Source organism: Toxorhynchites rutilus, chromosome 2 (assembly GCF_029784135.1).
Source record: "Toxorhynchites rutilus septentrionalis strain SRP chromosome 2, ASM2978413v1, whole genome shotgun sequence".
NCBI lineage: Eukaryota > Metazoa > Arthropoda > Insecta > Diptera > Culicidae > Toxorhynchites > Toxorhynchites rutilus.
Genome location: NC_073745.1, coordinates 53337137 through 53353994, shown reverse-complemented (window position 1 = coordinate 53353994; position 16858 = coordinate 53337137). Strand labels below are relative to the sequence as shown.

The following is a 16858-nucleotide window of genomic DNA, read 5'->3' as shown; positions in this document are numbered from 1 at the left end:
GTCCAGTCAGCTCTTTCGAAGATCCATCTTGGTCTGCGAGTAGTGAGCGGCGGCGGGCCGTTAAAACTGATGGTTATCGGGTGATGATCGCTGCCATGAAGGTCGTCGGCTTTGTTCCACCCTAACCTATCCACCAAGTTGAGACTAGCTGCTGAAATATCAATGGCTGTGTTGCTCGTACCTCTACGGAAAGTGTCAGTGCCGTCATTTAAGACCGAGAGCTCCATCACCTCCAAGAGGTCGGCGATGATATTCCCTCTGACGTCTGGTGTTTGCGGTGATGAGCATTGAAGTCCCCCAAGATGATTTTTGGGTCCTCCAAGCCTGCTACCGCTTCAAGCAGCTTCCGTCGTAGTTCCGGGATTACGCCACACGGCAGGTATATACAAATGATGGTCACCGGAATCGGGGCCTCGATTCGGACTGCTATTATTGGTAGGTCAGTGGATATTTGTTTTCGCAAATGGGGAATGTTTCTCCAGACACCCAAAGCAACGGAGTGTTGCAAAACAGAGCCCCGCTTAGTGTACCAGTGGAATCTACCGCCGACAATTTTTTGTATGTTTGTTGTGGAAATTCGATTTATCTCTTGGAGTGCGATGACGGACGGACATAGCTCTCGGTCAAGGATCTCCAGTTCTCCCAAGTTGTTGTACAGTCCATTGATGTTCCATTCCAGAGCGAGGTTGGTGGATGTGTTGGTGGACATACTTTCCTGGTGATGGGCGGTGTGGTGGGGTATCAGAGGTGTAGTGGTACTGAATGTGACGATTCCCGGTGGAACTCCACCGACGATAACAGGTTGGGCAGCCATTCCACTCGGTAGCAGCCGAGGAAAGGTGGTGAGGTTCGTTGGGGAGCTGGAACTCCCGGCCATAGCTTGCGTGAGATCTCCTCGGCTACGTCTCCATGCCTCATAGATATTGGCATCGGACCTCGCTTCGGCTGGAATAGGCGAAACAGGCCTGTCATGAGTTTCCAGTGGAGTGGTTGTGGCGGCCGGCTTAGCCCTGGCGGCGAGACGAGCGGATCTTCGGCGGATTGGGACATTAACTGTGGATGGTGTTGTGTCGGCAGCTGGAAGGATCGCAGTGGCAACGATACGCGGTGTTGTCGAACAAGACAGCGGTGCGCAGCGTCTGGGAGTAGAACTCTCAACCAGCGTTCGTTCACTTGACCCGACGACGGGAAAAAACGGTTCGGCGTCACTGCAATCCTCTGCGCTACTTTGTGATTTGGCGGTGGATACTTCGGTGATAATGGCACAGGGTAGCGGAAGTTGCACAATGTCGGCAGAAGAAACTCCAGTGAGATCGATCGGGGAACGAGTGATTCCCCCCATGTGCATCCCGAGATCTGATGCAGTTCCCACGCAGTCCTTCGGGGAATAGACGTTACCGCCCTTGTGCGTGCCGATTTCTGGTGCTGGTCCCACGTGGTCCTTCGGGGAACAGGTGTTACCACCCTTGTGCGTCCCGAGTTCAGGTACAATTCCCACGTAGTTCGTCGGGGAATAGGTGTTGCCACCCTTGTGCGTCCCGAAAGCTGGATCGTAAAATACTGCATCTCTCTGGCGCCGGGGGTAGACCGTCAGTACCGGTGGGGGTATAACGTCCCCACTGACGGGGCCTCGACTATCTGGGAATATCGCTGGGTTTCGTTCTTCATCGACGTTGGTTTGTTTCTTCGTCCACAGGCTGCAAAGGTTGTCCAGCAGTTCCGGTGGGGGTGTAACGTCTGCATACTGCTGGGGCCCTGCATACCTGGGGCTCTGCTGCTTCGGTCAGCGACAGTTCGCGGCGAGGGATGCCGGAGGTTGTCCGTCGATTCCGGTGGGGCTGTAGCGTCCGCATCTACGGGGCCCCGACTATCCCTACCGGAGAGCTGATTGGTGGAGTAGTGGTTGGCGACCGTTGAGGTAAGAGTTGGACGAAACACTATTTGGGCTGACGGTCCTTACCGCTAGTCAGCGGTGGGTATGGAGAGTTTGATCGCTGATTAGATCGAGGGTTATATGGAGGCAAGGCGGGTTGCTTGCCTACTGTTGACGATCTCTGACGGATGTCCTTCGGTGGTTGTGTAAGCGGGGATTCAGGTTTTCTTTTATTCGAGGGCGTTGCATTTGTAGTTCGATCTCCAGACTGGGCGGTAAGAAGTACTGGTGTAGACGGAGATGGTGTTTTCGTAAGCGTGTCATCTAATTCGTTGGATTCTATGTCGGAGTCAGAGGAATTGACCAAGCTGGAGTTTTGTGGTAATATGCTTGTGGATTTGGCCGGTCGGGAGGATGTAGAGGTGTTTAACAAGGAGGGAGGGCTGGAATGAGTGACTTTTATTACCTCGGATGTTTCGACACTTTTTGTTTGGGGCAATAATGACCTGGCTTTAGATATCTCCTTCTGTTGCAGAGTGATGATTTTGTCCTTCTGGGTCAATCGTTGCTCCATGGCCGCTAGTGTATTGGCCATCTGATCAATTTTATCCACCAGAGACTTCTTTCCGTGTCTCTTCTCATCTCCGTGTTTTTTAACGCCTCGATACGTTGTAACTCCATTGAAGCGGCCACTTTAAGCTTTTGTATTGTATTCTCCTTCCGGTATTCCGGACAAGAACGGGAAGCAAGATTGTGACCTGCGGAATTGCATCTGCTGCAGAACGAGGGCTGCTGGCATTTGGGACCTTCCGTCGGAATCACATGGTTAACGGAACAATTCCCACAGGTTGGCGTATTTTGTCTACACTTGGTTTTTGTGTGACCGAATTTTGTGTGAATGAATTAAAGCATTGCATGGGCGATGGGTAATACGGCCTCGTTCTTACTCGCAGATAGCCAAAGTAGATGAATTCAGGTGTACATGTACCATTCACTGTCAGGATTAACGCAGGAGTGTTTTCTACTGCGTCTGGACCGGTCCGTCGTTTGAGTCTTCTAGCCGCTGTCACTTTTTGGTCTTTGAGGCAGTCCACAATGTCCTCCTCCGACATATTAATTGTTTGTGCGCAACTGACAATACACTTGGTGCTTTTCAAGTGTTTGTGGTAGGTGACCTTGACGTTTGTACCATCAGATAATTGTGTCAGTGTTACAAATTACACACCAGATTATACACAAATTATACACCAAACAGGATAACACAAACGATATGTCCAAAAACTTGTGTACGGCGCTGTAACCGCCCCAGCGCTAGCTACTCAACAAACGTAAACAATTGTTCACAATACTACTGGTACACACGATATTCGCGGCGGATAAACAGGCGGTACGGACACAAACTAACGACGGTAAAACTCACTTCCACGGCCTGCGTGGTGCCCCGTGAAATTTACACGTACAATTAAATATAATGTTAGACAAAATAAACAACGATTATTCGCAGCGGGAGAAAAATCTATGCCTACTCGCTTGCAATATAACAATGGCTGTGATGAAAAATTACATTTTATGAAGAATTGTGATAGACGCGTAGAAAATCGGCAGAACAAATGTATAGAAAACAGGAAGTTTCTTCCAGTTTTCATGAATTTAAGCCGTTTAGAGATTAGCAAATTGTAATGTATAGCATATCAAACAAATCTTAGAGAAGTTCCGATTCGATTGGTTTGCAAGTCATGAGAATTCGTTCACAGCGAAAATAGTTATTAACACTAACTTTATTTCATAAAAACGTAACCTGTTTTCTGATTTGGCACCCTTCCTGAAAGACGTAGGACTACGTCAAAACATTTTGACAGTAGTTAGTTTGGCACTGGGGCTGAAACTGAACACAAACGAATTCGCTATTAGTTCCGCTAGTCACACCTCATGGCGCTGCTCGCGCCGCCATTCACTATCATCGTTCTGTGACATTTGTACATAAATACTTGTTATGCAGTCGCCGTGCAGCGCATAGTTTGGTATGACAACATAAGTATAGTTGCATAGTATTTTCGAGTGATTTTGTAACATACACCAGTCATCCACGGGGCTACGTGTGCGTGATTGTTTCGTTTGTAACACACGACTAGCCGCCAGCTTTGGGCTGGAATCGCAAGTCTTTGTTGTGCCAATGAGCTGCAGCCATGGCAGAAGGATCCGAATTGGTTCCAGGTTCTTTGCAGCAGCACAACGATCGTCACTCACACCACCTATTGAACGACAGCGACGACGACGGTGGTGATGACACGGAGGATGCTGGATCTATCGTTCCCGACCGGACCGGAAGGCACCACTTCTGCAGGCTTTGCCTTACCCACACGCAGCAACTGAAACCATTGTTCCCATTAGAAACCGCCCCGGATCAGAACCTGTTGGTGCGGATACTGGACTGCGTAGATGTGCAGGTAGGTGAAATGTCCGTAATTCAATGTATGCGTTAAATTTGTAATTTTTTAAACTTTTCTAGATTACACTACCGGATGATATTAAATCCCTGATATGTTTCGAATGCGTCCAACAAATACACGCATTCTCTAGTTTTAAAGAACTTTGCAAGAGTAACGATCAATTGCTGAAGGGCAAGCCTTTTGGTCACGGTTCAGACGATGACCAGTCTGAGGACGGTATTACTCCAGATATTAGTCGTGTAAAAACCGAACCAACTAGCTCGCTGGATGTATCCTTATTAGAGAAGCTCCAGGAGCAAGGGATTGAAATCGAGACTGTAGGGCAGCCTGCCATTGTCCATCAGCACCACAAGAGTGATCCAATCAATGCGGAGGAAAGAGAAGCCGAACGGAAGGCTAAAAACGCGGCCCGTATGCGTCGGTGGAGATTGCGCCAGCGCCAGAAGCAAGGCAAGCAATTTACTGACTCTCAGGAGAAAATACTGACGGAGATCGGAATGAAGGATCCAGCCGAGTTCAATCAGGAGGATGTGTTACAAATACAGCAAGTACAAGAAATGTTCGCAATAATCGCCCAGCATCAGCTGCGGCAAGTCGAGGCGGAAATTAAACGACTAAAGGCTGATGTCCACGGTCAGCCCGAACATCCGGAGGCGGCTATTAAATTGGAACCGGAAGAGCAAGAAGGGGGAGAATCTAGCCGGCAAGCCTCACCTACCTCGGATAATCATATGGCTTCCTTGCGCAGGTCGCGAGCCGAGTATATGCGCAGGTGGCGCGCTAAGCGACAAGCCGAACGCCACCACCATCACCAAGTGTCATCATTCGGATTCGTGGGCCGTCCGCCCACGGTTTCGCCTGCCCCGGGGGAAGCTGAACGGTTGTTTCTCCAGCGCAACCATCGTGCTGAGTATATGCGACGTTGGCGGCGGGAGCGAATGAAGCAGGAACTGAGCCCTAGCGAGTTCGAGGAGTGGTGCATCAAGAGCGAGCAGAGACGTCGCTTCCGCGAGTGGCAGGTCAAACGAAAAAGCATCTCCTCGGCTGGGGACGAAACGATCGATGGTTGCGAGACGGATTTGGAGAAAAATTGCGCCCTTGGGGAGGGCCTACAGGATATGGAACAAAGTTGACCGCCATACGACTTTATGGGAAGGTGGCGTCTCTATAACCGCCCGACCGACCGGCTTTGAGATTGTGTACAAGTGAAATTACGGTGATCATCCTATTTTCATCCTTATTTAGACTGCCTTTTAACCAAGCACAGTATTTATTTTGTAGTATTCGCAAACACTATTTTTTTTATGAAATTGTGTCGAGCATATGATGTTTTAGAAGTTTATTCTGTTTCGAGATTAAGAGAACGTTTGTGTGATGGGACACAAACTGGCTTATAACAGTGATTCCAGCTTCAATTATTGACCACTTTGACGCAATGCTATGATGATAAGATATAACACAGATATTTCTGCTTATTACCTCTTGACATACGAACAATAATAAAGCGCAACAATAATGTTCAATCTTGTTTGATGTTCCTAGTTCATATGATTTTGCTGGCTATTATATATTTTTGGCGTAGGACTACGTCTTCCGTCTTTCGCATCTGTGGTGTAAGTTCAATGTTTTGAAAACGAGAGCGTTACGCCGGAGCAACATAATTTTGAGCGTTAATACCTCGTGAACAACTGAACGAAATAGCATGATAAACACTTCATTCGAATGACAAAATGTTGTAATTTAAAAACTTGTTTCAATAGCTTTAGAATTGCTTTCAAAACAGGCTATTGAAATTACACAAATCTGTATATAAGCGAGTGTCAGCTCGGAAAGGTTGAGTTATCTCAGAAAACTCATATTTTTTCATATCTGTTAGCCCGCCATGCACCGAATCCCCTTATCGGAGTTGTCGGAGTTAGAATGGACCAAGATGCTGCGCGTGAAGCAATAGGAAACTGTTTATAGCACATAGATAGAGACAGATGAAAAACTGAAGAATAATCGAATGAAGGAGGAGATAAAAAGTATTTGAATTATAGAAGAAAAGGGTCTATACAGTGCATTGAGCAGGAAACGATAGTTGGTTGAGATCTGAAAGCGAAAGGAACGCATTCCAATCTGCAATTTCAAGGTGCACTGCACGAACAGTTAGGCACGTAAATAAAGCAATCCAGCGTTTTACCTGGCTCCTTCCTATCTTCAGCAATGAATGTGCCTGGTGTCGAGTCTATAAGGCTGCACCACAGACACCTAGAATGGCTCCACTACCACTGGAGAGATTGTCACCATATGTAAGACCGTTCACATACCTTGGGATTGACTACTGCGGCCCATTCCTAGTGAAGATAGGAAGGAGCCAGGTAAAACGCTGGATTGCTTTATTTACGTGCCTAACTGTTCGTGCAGTGCACCTTGAAATTGCACATAGTCTTTCCACTGAGTCGTGCAAAATGACAATACGCCGTTTCATCGCTAGAAGAGGTTCACCGTTAGATATTTTCACCGATAATGGTACAAATTTTGTTGGAGCCAATAAGGATATCGTCAAGCAAATCTCCGGACTTAACGTAGAACTGGCCGCGACTTTTACAAACGCCAACACCAAATGGCACTTCAACCCTCCTTCGGCTCCGCACATTGGAGGCTCATGGGAACGGCTCGTCCGATCAGTCAAAACATCGTTGAGTACGCTCTGCTTCCGCAAGACGTTGGATGATGAGTCGTTTCTGACGTTCATTGCCGAGGCGGAGTCCATTATAAATTGCCGTCCGCTCGCATATGTCCCTCTGGACAACGAAGATCAGGAATCGATCACGCCATACCACTTCCTAATGCTGAGCTCCAAAGGTGTTGTTCAACCAATGCAAGAAACGTCTGACATGAAAACAAACTTGATGGCTAACTGGAAGATAATACAACACCTGTTGGATCAATTCTGGAGCAGATGGATCAAGGAGTACTTAGCAACAATAACCCGTCGTACTAAATGGTTAGCAGACACTAAACCGTTAGAATTAAATGATCTCGTAATGATCGTGGATGAAAGTAAACGAAATAGCTGGGTACGAGGAAAAGTCGTAAAAACACTTGCAGGTCGTGATGGAAGGATACGTCAAGCAGATGTCCAAACAATGAAAGGTATGATGCGAAGGCCAGTTTCAAAGCTTGCGGTATTGGACGTGCTAAACTGTGGTAAAGCCGAATAAATGGGGCATTACGGGTCGGGGAATGTTAGCCCGCCATGCACCGAATCCCCTTATCGGAGTTGTCGGAGTTAGAATGGACCAAGATGCTGCGCGTGAAGCAATAGGAAACTGTTTATAGCACATAGATAGAGACAGATGAAAAACTGAAGAATAATCGAATGAAGGAGGAGATAAAAAGTATTTGAATTATAGAAGAAAAGGGTCTATACAGTGCATTGAGCAGGGAACGATAGTTGGTTGAGATCTGAAAGCGAAAGGAAGTTAAACTACAGTTGAATCAAAAGGACTAAAGTTATAGGGAGTAGAAACTATAATAGGAAATTGAAAAAGAAATAAAATTTAAATTAGAATTAGTGGAAAGGAGCTAAACGATTTGAATTAGTTGAGCTAGAAATTTGTTTGATTTTCGAGTTACTATACCAAAAATTTTTTGAGAAATGTTTGGATTTCCGGTCTATAATTTTCGCAGCAGTTTTGTTTGTAACAGTTCGCACATTCGTTAATGTATGACGAGGTCCATTATTGGCACCAGAAATCTCTGTTGAAAGCACGGTCAGGTCCCATTTGCTCATGCCAGAATCGGTCCCGATCATGCTTTCAACATTGACAACACTCTATGGACGTCCTGAATTGATTGTACAAGTACTCCTAGCAAAAGTAAAATCTATTCCAGCACCGAAGGCTGACAAGCTAGAAACTTTGGTTAGCTTCGGGCTCGTCGTACAAAATCTTTGTGCACATCTCAAAGCGGCACAACAAGAGGCACAGCTTAACAAACCGAGTTTACTGCATGAACTGGTGAATAAACTTCCAGCAAGTATAAAATTAGATTGGGCACTATACAAACGTAATTGTTCTGTTACTAATCTGGGTACATTCGGTGAATATATGTCCACTCTCGCGACGGCTGCTAGCGATGTAACATATCCTGAAGTGTGGGATACACCTAAGCAAATTTATCCTGAAAAGCACAAACCTAGGAATTTCATTATCACACACTCTGATGATTCAACTGAAAGAGAGAGAAACGCATATAAAACATTTAAAATCCAAGCAACAGACAAAATGAATTCGTGTCTAATTTGTGATAAGCCTGGTCATAAAGCTAAACAATGTTGGGAGCTAAAAAGAATGAGTGTCGATGATCGATGGAAAACTTTGGCGCGACACAAACTGTGCAAGCGTTGCATAATCCCACATGGTAAGTGGCCATGTCGCGCAACATATTTATGTGGTATAGACGGATGCGAAGCTCGTCACCACCAACTTCTACATCCTGGAAAATCCGAATCGGTTGGAGCGCACCAGCATATACAACATTCGGCATTATTTAAAGTGATTCCAATTACACTCCATAACGGAAAAGTCTCGATTGAAACATTTGCGTTTCTCGATGATGGATCATCCGTGACACTATTAGAAGCACGCATAGCAAAGAAATTAAATATAAATGGTGATGCAGATCCACTCTGCTTGAAATGGACTGCAAATGTTTCCAGAAATGAGGCTAATTCTCAAAGAGTTAACGTTGAGATTTCTGGTGCCAATAATGGACCTCGTCATACATTAACGAATGTGCGAACTGTTACAAACAAAACTGCTGCGAAAATTATAGACCGGAAATCCAAACAATATCCGATTCATTTTTATTAGTTTGAGAAGACAATGCTGAAATGACAGGATGAAGACATCGTCAAAGCATGCTAGATTGTTGTAATATTGGGTTGGGGAAAAAGAAATGTCGTATTTCTGATCGAAATTTGACGCTTTATTAACCATACTTAAAATTATCCAATTTAAGTCAAATATGCGCCGTTTTGTTCGCAAACTTGTTGCCATTTAGAAGACAACTTCATCCCCACCCCTTATAAAACCCTCCCTCCATATTTGCAAAAAGCTCAGACAGCCAGTTTTCGCAAGCCTCTTTTGAGGCCAACTTAGTATAACGATGGTTTGGGCCGGCTCATCGCACTCCGACCACGACTTTTTTCGCTTTAGGTTGTCGTATGTGATCCACTTTTCATCACCAGTCACCATCTTATTTTTGAGTTTGAGTCGAGTTCGTTCCGTTTCAGCAGTGCATCGCAGGCGTTGATTCGTTCTAAAAGATTATTTTGCGTCAACTCGTGTGGCACCCATACATTCAGCTTTTTTTGGAATCCAGTCTTCTGCAAATGGTTCCAAACGGTTTTATGGTCTATACCCAGTTAATGGTCAATCGAGCGAGTGCTCACATGCCGGTCTACTTGGATGATTTCAACGATTTTATCGGTTTCCACAACGATTTGTCTATCAGTAAGGGGTGCACTGAGAGAAATAATTAGTAAATATAACGAATTTTTTGGTAAATACTACCAATCTATAGTCATTTTCGACCGTACTAATAAACACATATGTCAAGCAGAACCATGATTCGGAAGCCCAATATCGGCTACATTTTCTCGCCGAAAATGCACGTATCAGAATTATATCCTTATTATACCTCCGTATTGCCTTATGGGAACAATGAAAATGGTTAATACGCGCTTTTCTCACCAATTTTCAGATATGACAATATCCAAGCTTACTAATGTTATCGAGTAAAATATACTAATCTCTGGTAGGGATGCGGGTTTGTTGACAATATGTACAAAAAATTTGTACATTCTACTAATTTTGCATTACCAAATGTATTTAGTAGTTTTCGACCGAGGATTTTTTTAAAGGTGTATCTTCGACAGCCACTACACCAGAACAAAATCGATCAAATCGACGCTGTGCTATGCGAATCGTTACAGTATCGGGTCCATAAACTACACGATTTTTTTTCGGCCGCCTTCGTTGCAGTTTTACGCAACGCAGTCGCAGGTAGTAAAACGTAAAATATGGCGAATTTCTTGCTTGGTGGACTCCATCTTTGACGCGCTATAATTTGAGGACACAGCACTGTCGTTTTGACAGTGTAGCACAGATTGTCGTCTTTAAATAGTGTAGCACAGATTGTCGTCTTTAAATAGCCGTATAGTATGACCCGATGCGATAAGTACAACACAATATATGTTTAAGTGTTGCCATATATTGACATTATACGACATATTTCTTTTTTCCCAACCCAATATTAAAAATATACGACATTGTTTTCCTAGATGCGGTTTTTGGTTCAACTTCCGCTCTTGATGTAAAAACCTTTTCGCTTTCATCTTTTGAAAACTTCCAAGGTTTTGCGAAAATGAAACACAAACTACAAATTCTTTTATGGATACACGTACTGTATCTCTCGAAAGTGTTCTTAACATCTCTTCTTCGTTCTGGAATACGCTTCTATTGGGTTGCCCAGAAAGTTCATACCGTCACTAATGATAATCAAATCGAGACGCTGATCAAGAATAATCCTCAGTACACGACATATGAATTAGCAGCTCCATTACAAATACAGTAGAACCCCGATTATCCGTGAAATAGTTTGGAAAGGCCACCGCGAATAACGAAAATCGCGGATAACGCGTTAATGAAACTGCAAACTAGGGTTGGGCGATCTTTACAAAAAGATAGGTCTTGTCGAATCGATTTTCTAAACGGCGTAGGGAACGATTCACTGATTATATCCGTACCAACGAATCGTTCTTCGAAAAATCAATAGCTTTTTTCCCAATTTATCTGATTATTCTATAGAAGTGTTGCTGTCCTTTAAACAGGGAATACAAATTTAATGTTTCTATCCAAACATCAAAAGCATTTTGTTCTGATCCTCAGCATTAAGGCCACAACAAATTTTAAAGTCCAGAAAAAAATATTTTCAGGGGTATTCATCTTGTGACGTCAGGGAGTCGTTTTATCATATAAATTAATTGAAGGAGCATTATAAGAAATTCAACAACTGATATTTGCCCAGAACTCGGCTAACAACAACCCGTGCCATACGTCTGACATGCAGCCGAAGCCGATTCTTGATTTTGGGACCATTTCTGAAAACCAACCTTTCACATGGAATTGATGTCAACATCTAGTTCAGTTATCCTGTGAGCCACTGGTTGAGCCAACTAGCTGCCGCTAGTTCTGTCTCTATCAGCATTTGCACGAAATTAAATCGTAGAGAAAGCGATCTAAATGATGACATTATGTTGAAAAAATTTGTTAGATGGTCTTTGGTGAGATTAAAATAGATGTATACTGCAAATAAAATCGACAAAAATTTTTTCAAAGATCGAATTTTTTCGATTTTCTCGAGTAAAGAAGATCGATTCAAAAAATCGGAAATCAGAATCGAAAAAATCGATCTTCTAAAAATCCATCCGGAATCGCCCAATCCCAATGCAAACACGAAATAAAAATATTTTAGCAGAAAACATTTAATGGATCGTATTTCGCATTTTCGATCGTGACTGGTGATGCACAATCGAAGCATTCACAACAATGTTGAGTGAAAAAAAATCTTTGAGCCAGCCAAATAACCTACGTTAGTTATCCTCAAAGCCTGTCTACACCAGGAGAAAGTCATTCTTTGTTTCAAATACAGTGGAAGCACGATTATCCGCGAGCGGATGATCCGCGGTGTGGATTATTCGCGACATTTACCAAAATAACGGAACGAGTTCCGTAGTATATCTATAGGCCTTCCCGAAATTTGTCAGTGATGAAAGACTCATGCACTTTTGTTTAGGTCATGGCTTTCACATTATCACATTATTCACATTATTATGATTTCTGTATTGATAAAACATAGTTTTCATGCTAGAATATATTTTTTATCATGTTTACACTTCATGTTTAGCCCTTCATTGCGTTATCCGCGATTTTCGTCATACGTGGGGGTAGCCAGACTATTCCGCGGATAATCGGGGTTCTACTGTATTGCATCTTTAGATTACCATTTGTTCAGGCCGGTGAAAAAAAATTAAAGGACAATCATAAAAAACACGTTGCGCAGTCTTTTGATAAAAAAAAAACAATGAAGTTCTGCGATGATGGAATTTTAAAGTTGCGTGAAGGATGACGAAATATTTCATTATTTTAGACACTGACTAACGTCTATTAGTTCAAGCAATATAGGTGTTGATTAAATCAAAACTACATAACACCACACAACATTTTAATATTTTAGACAGCGTGATGATATCGTGATGACCATTGAGGCCTTGTTTCATTGTGTGATTCTCTCCAAAACTTAAGCAGCTCAGCCAGTTTACGTCAGTTTATGCTACAAAATCTCCGAGATAAGCTTCACAAGTGACGATTTGATATAATGTAAAAATAACGTAATATAAAGTAATAATAATGTAAATGGAATTTGGATGAAACTAAGGAGTTATACAAATAACTTTACGGATAATGTTGGGAAACAAATAAAAAAATTGAGTACAAACCGCTACTATTAATAAACTATTCATAAACTTTTATATCAATGTTCAAACATAGCATAGCATCCCGATTTTTATTCAAAAAAATCGACAAATGTGCACGTGGACAATAGGGGGAGGGGTATAGGAAATGTTCACGCTTGTTCACGGAGGGGGAGGGGGGTGTCCAAAATCGAGCTTTTTCATTCCACGTGGTATGTGGACAGCCCCTTAAAGATTCCCCCTAAGGCCAAAAGGGAATCCATCGGAAGAAAGGGACCAAGAAAGCACCATCATCGAAAAGGCTTGAGCCATGAAGACAACCACCATGCACACACACACACACACACACACACATGCGCAACTATTTTCGTTTGATGGTCATCGAATCAGCAGGAAGCAGGGAGGAAACCGAAAAGGTGTCAACGCTGCTAACAAATAATCTGCCAGTTTTACTTATAACTAAGAACGAATGAGTTTACTTGGTTTTCTATTTATAATATGATGGATTTCGCGCCAACTCGATCAGATGTTGGCATGACCCTCTCAAAATTGAATGAAACTTTGTGGCGCGAAGACCTTACCTAATTAAGTAACTTGGCATACTTAGTTTTCCGAAGATTTATCTAGACCAGTGGTGGCCAGGTATAGACATGGTGCGAGCCGCATCAGAATTTTCATTATAGTTACGGGCAGCAATATTTTTTTTCTTACTACTGTTCATCATGAAATGTAAAATATACGTATTTAACAGGTACTTTTTATGACTCATTTTTTTATTTCAAATTAGAAAGCATTCAGTTTTCTACCTGTAAAATTCATAACTCGAGAACAAAATGAGATTTTTTTTTTTTTTATCTTCGCTTATTTTTCGTCGGCCTATTTCCGCCACTTTAGTGCCAATCACCGACATCAGGGAGGCGACTCCACCTGTTCCTACCTATCAGACTCAACAACTCATGAGCCGGGCCAACTTCTTTTACTTCCGCTCCGAAGGAAGACGTAACCAGAGATTTTTCGCCTCAGAAAATCCCAACGACGCCAGCTGGGATTGAACCCAGGCCGATCGGATTGTGAGGCTGTTACGCTAACCATACAACCACTGGCGCCGTCAAAATGAGATAAAACCCAAAACTTTTATTAAAGGTATAAAAGTATCCAGAATTAACATTTTTGGCAAATATACAAATCATATGTCAAATTTCATGGTATGGGTACGTTCGCAATTCTTCGGATCGTTTGACGTTTACTCGCAACCCAGTAATTGACAACGTACACATCCGGTTTCACTGCCGTTACTGGCGCGAATTTATGCGAGTGTGAGCAGAACAGAACCAAAAACCTGAAAAAGTCCTTTGAGTACTAACGAGAACAATAGTCAGAAAGTTAAACTAGCACGGAAAAACGGAGAATTACTCACAAACTTATTTTTATTCAATTGTATGGAACAATTATCAAATATATAGTTATGCAACAGACCTCCACGTGTACGCTGAGTCAGAGGATCAAAGTACACGTTCGACCATCCATATCACCAATCACGCCACCACAGCCAAGTCAGCATAATTGGAGAAGCCGGACCACGCCAGACAGAAGTTGCAAGTTCAACAGAATTAGGTTTTAAATAAGGGCCGTAACCAAATTAGCGAGTTCAGTTATTATTACGATCCCAAAAGTGTAACATTAGTGTTTAAGCGAAGAAATAAAGTTTTTTTTATGACCTACCTTCCGTAAGTCTTATTATTATATTCTTTATTTCGCTCATATGATTTTTTTAAAATCAGGCTGCGGGCCGCATGAACAAGGCTGGAGGGCTGCAGGTTGGCCACCACTGATCTAGATTATCATATGGAAAAGGCCAAATATTTTTGACCATTTTTTTATAAAATTGTTTTACTCGAAAATGATAAGTCCTACAAAAAAGTGATCTATGCAGTGGCGTAGCGTGACCGGGTGAAGCCCGGGGCGGTTAGCCTGCGGGTCACCGCTCCAACCAAATATTGTTATCAAGTTTTTGTGTTTGTTCTCTAATGAAAAAACAAATTTATCGATTACCGAACTCAAGTTTAAGGATATAATAATCAAAGGTGATTTTATAAGCATGTGGATGTTGGGGGTTAAAAATCAATCCTTGTTATTAAAGATTATTTCATGTAGTCACAGCTACGTTTCAGGTGATCCATACGTGAAGCCCAATTTAAAGTTACAGTTTGGAAGATATCGGCTGGTATCTAAACGATAACACGTGTAATGTTGTTTTCGAGTGCTTGAATTGATGCTGGTTTATCGGCTTAAACAAGAGATTTGGCATACACTCACAAATACAGTCCAAGGGCGTCAAATCACACTATCTTGGTGGCCAATTCACTGGTCTATAACGAGAGATGAATTGCTCACCAAATTCATTGTGGAATAGGTCCATTATTTCGTGTGCTGTGTGGCATGTGGCACAGTCTTGTTAAAATCACAAAAACGAAAATCGTTAGTAACAGCTTCAAACTCACTCGTAAAATTTAGAATTTAGAAGTTCCATTTCGTCGTAGAAATTTGTCAATTTGGAAATCGACGTTTTCAGTTAATTGTCAGATACTGCTAACATGTGTCTTGCTTGAATTGATTTAAAACTTTTCGGCTACAGCTTTTGACGATTTCTATCGCTCTTGTAACTCCCAATGAAAAGCTTTCTATGCCTTTCTGCAACAGGAAAAATTACAAGTGCATTGAGTCTGGTCGCAACGTTACTCAGAGAAAATCCTTTGGTTTGTAAATAGTTCTACGCTAGAGCTACTTCACGTAGTACATCGCACGGAGAACACAGGAAAGTGAAAACCAAATCTGCTGGAAGAAGGGGCCATGCACTTACTTGATCTAGTATTCGAGTTCTCGGAAGGATCTTGTAGAGTACAGAATAGAGTGAAGAAATAAAAATAACAATAACAATAAAGAAACATGAGAAGCAAGCCATGAGAACTATAGACCAATCATATGTAAGAAAAAGATGAGCCAGGCTATAAAAGCGCGAGCGCCTCCGCGCAGCAGGCATTCTTACAACGGACGTGATACGAGCAACATCAGGAAGAAATACCAGCATCAGTGGCAGCAGTGAACAACGGAGCTAACCCGAGCAGCCGATAATCGAGCTAGGTGTCGCATCGGTCTGCTTCAATAGCAGCAGCAGCAGGAGCAGCAGGAGCAGCAGTAGCAGCGGACATCGAAGTTTATCCGGACAACCAACAATCGAGCTTTGCCTCGCATCGGTCTACTTCGGTAGCAGCAGCAGTAACATCACGAGCTGAACATTGGACATGGCACTCTCTCTCCGCTGATAGCTTGAGAACGCGCTTCCATTGAGCCGGGAGAGTGTCGCAGTGTGGAAGAGAATCAACACCGCATTACGTGATTGGCCCCCACGTATTAGCTAGCTGCAGAAAGGGTTTTAAAGAGTTTTCCCCGCTGTAGCTAGCAAAGAAACTTCTGGACTGAGGCTTCATATTTGAAGCCTATCCATTGATCACAATGGATAATATTGGCGGTCGCGACAGATCTCACAAAACTTCAATGGCCAACGTAATTCGTTTTTGCTTTCTGAACAAAATCTGAAGTCCTTTGAGTACTCTACATGGTTGGAGCTTTGTTGAAAATTGAGAAAGGCACTTCATGAAAGCTCAACCATCACTCTCCATTTGATAACGGATGTCTTCACTCGTAACCAGGGTTACCATAAAAAAATCGGTGTTTTTGGTCTTAAAAAATCATCTTATCTATGTTTTTTCTCTGAAAATCTGTATTGAAATCTGTGTTCAATTTAAAAGGCCAATTTTGAAACGTAATCTTAGCTTAAGTATCATTGAATGGTAAGTTATTATGAATTTGACGGCGTCGATGGTATCCGCGTAGAACCAGAATTGTTACTACAATGCTTCTTAGAGGTATAATGGAAGTTTTCACAGTTACCAGGGCATGATTGTTTATATTGCGCCATGTAAGTTGCTTTGAAACCATATGATCAAAATA

General features: G+C 42.8%; 1 protein-coding gene across 1 annotated transcript; it reads left to right on the top strand.

Annotated features, from left to right (window-relative positions):
• The first annotated feature begins 3840 nt into the window (after positions 1-3840).
• Positions 3841-5827, top strand: LOC129768298 (uncharacterized). The gene is made up of 2 exons (XM_055769849.1): positions 3841-4320; positions 4383-5827. The coding sequence occupies exons 1-2, from the start codon at positions 4060-4062 to the stop codon at positions 5454-5456; spliced, it is 1335 nt and encodes a 444-aa protein (XP_055625824.1). The 5' UTR covers positions 3841-4059; the 3' UTR covers positions 5457-5827.
• The last annotated feature ends 11031 nt before the right edge of the window (positions 5828-16858 follow it).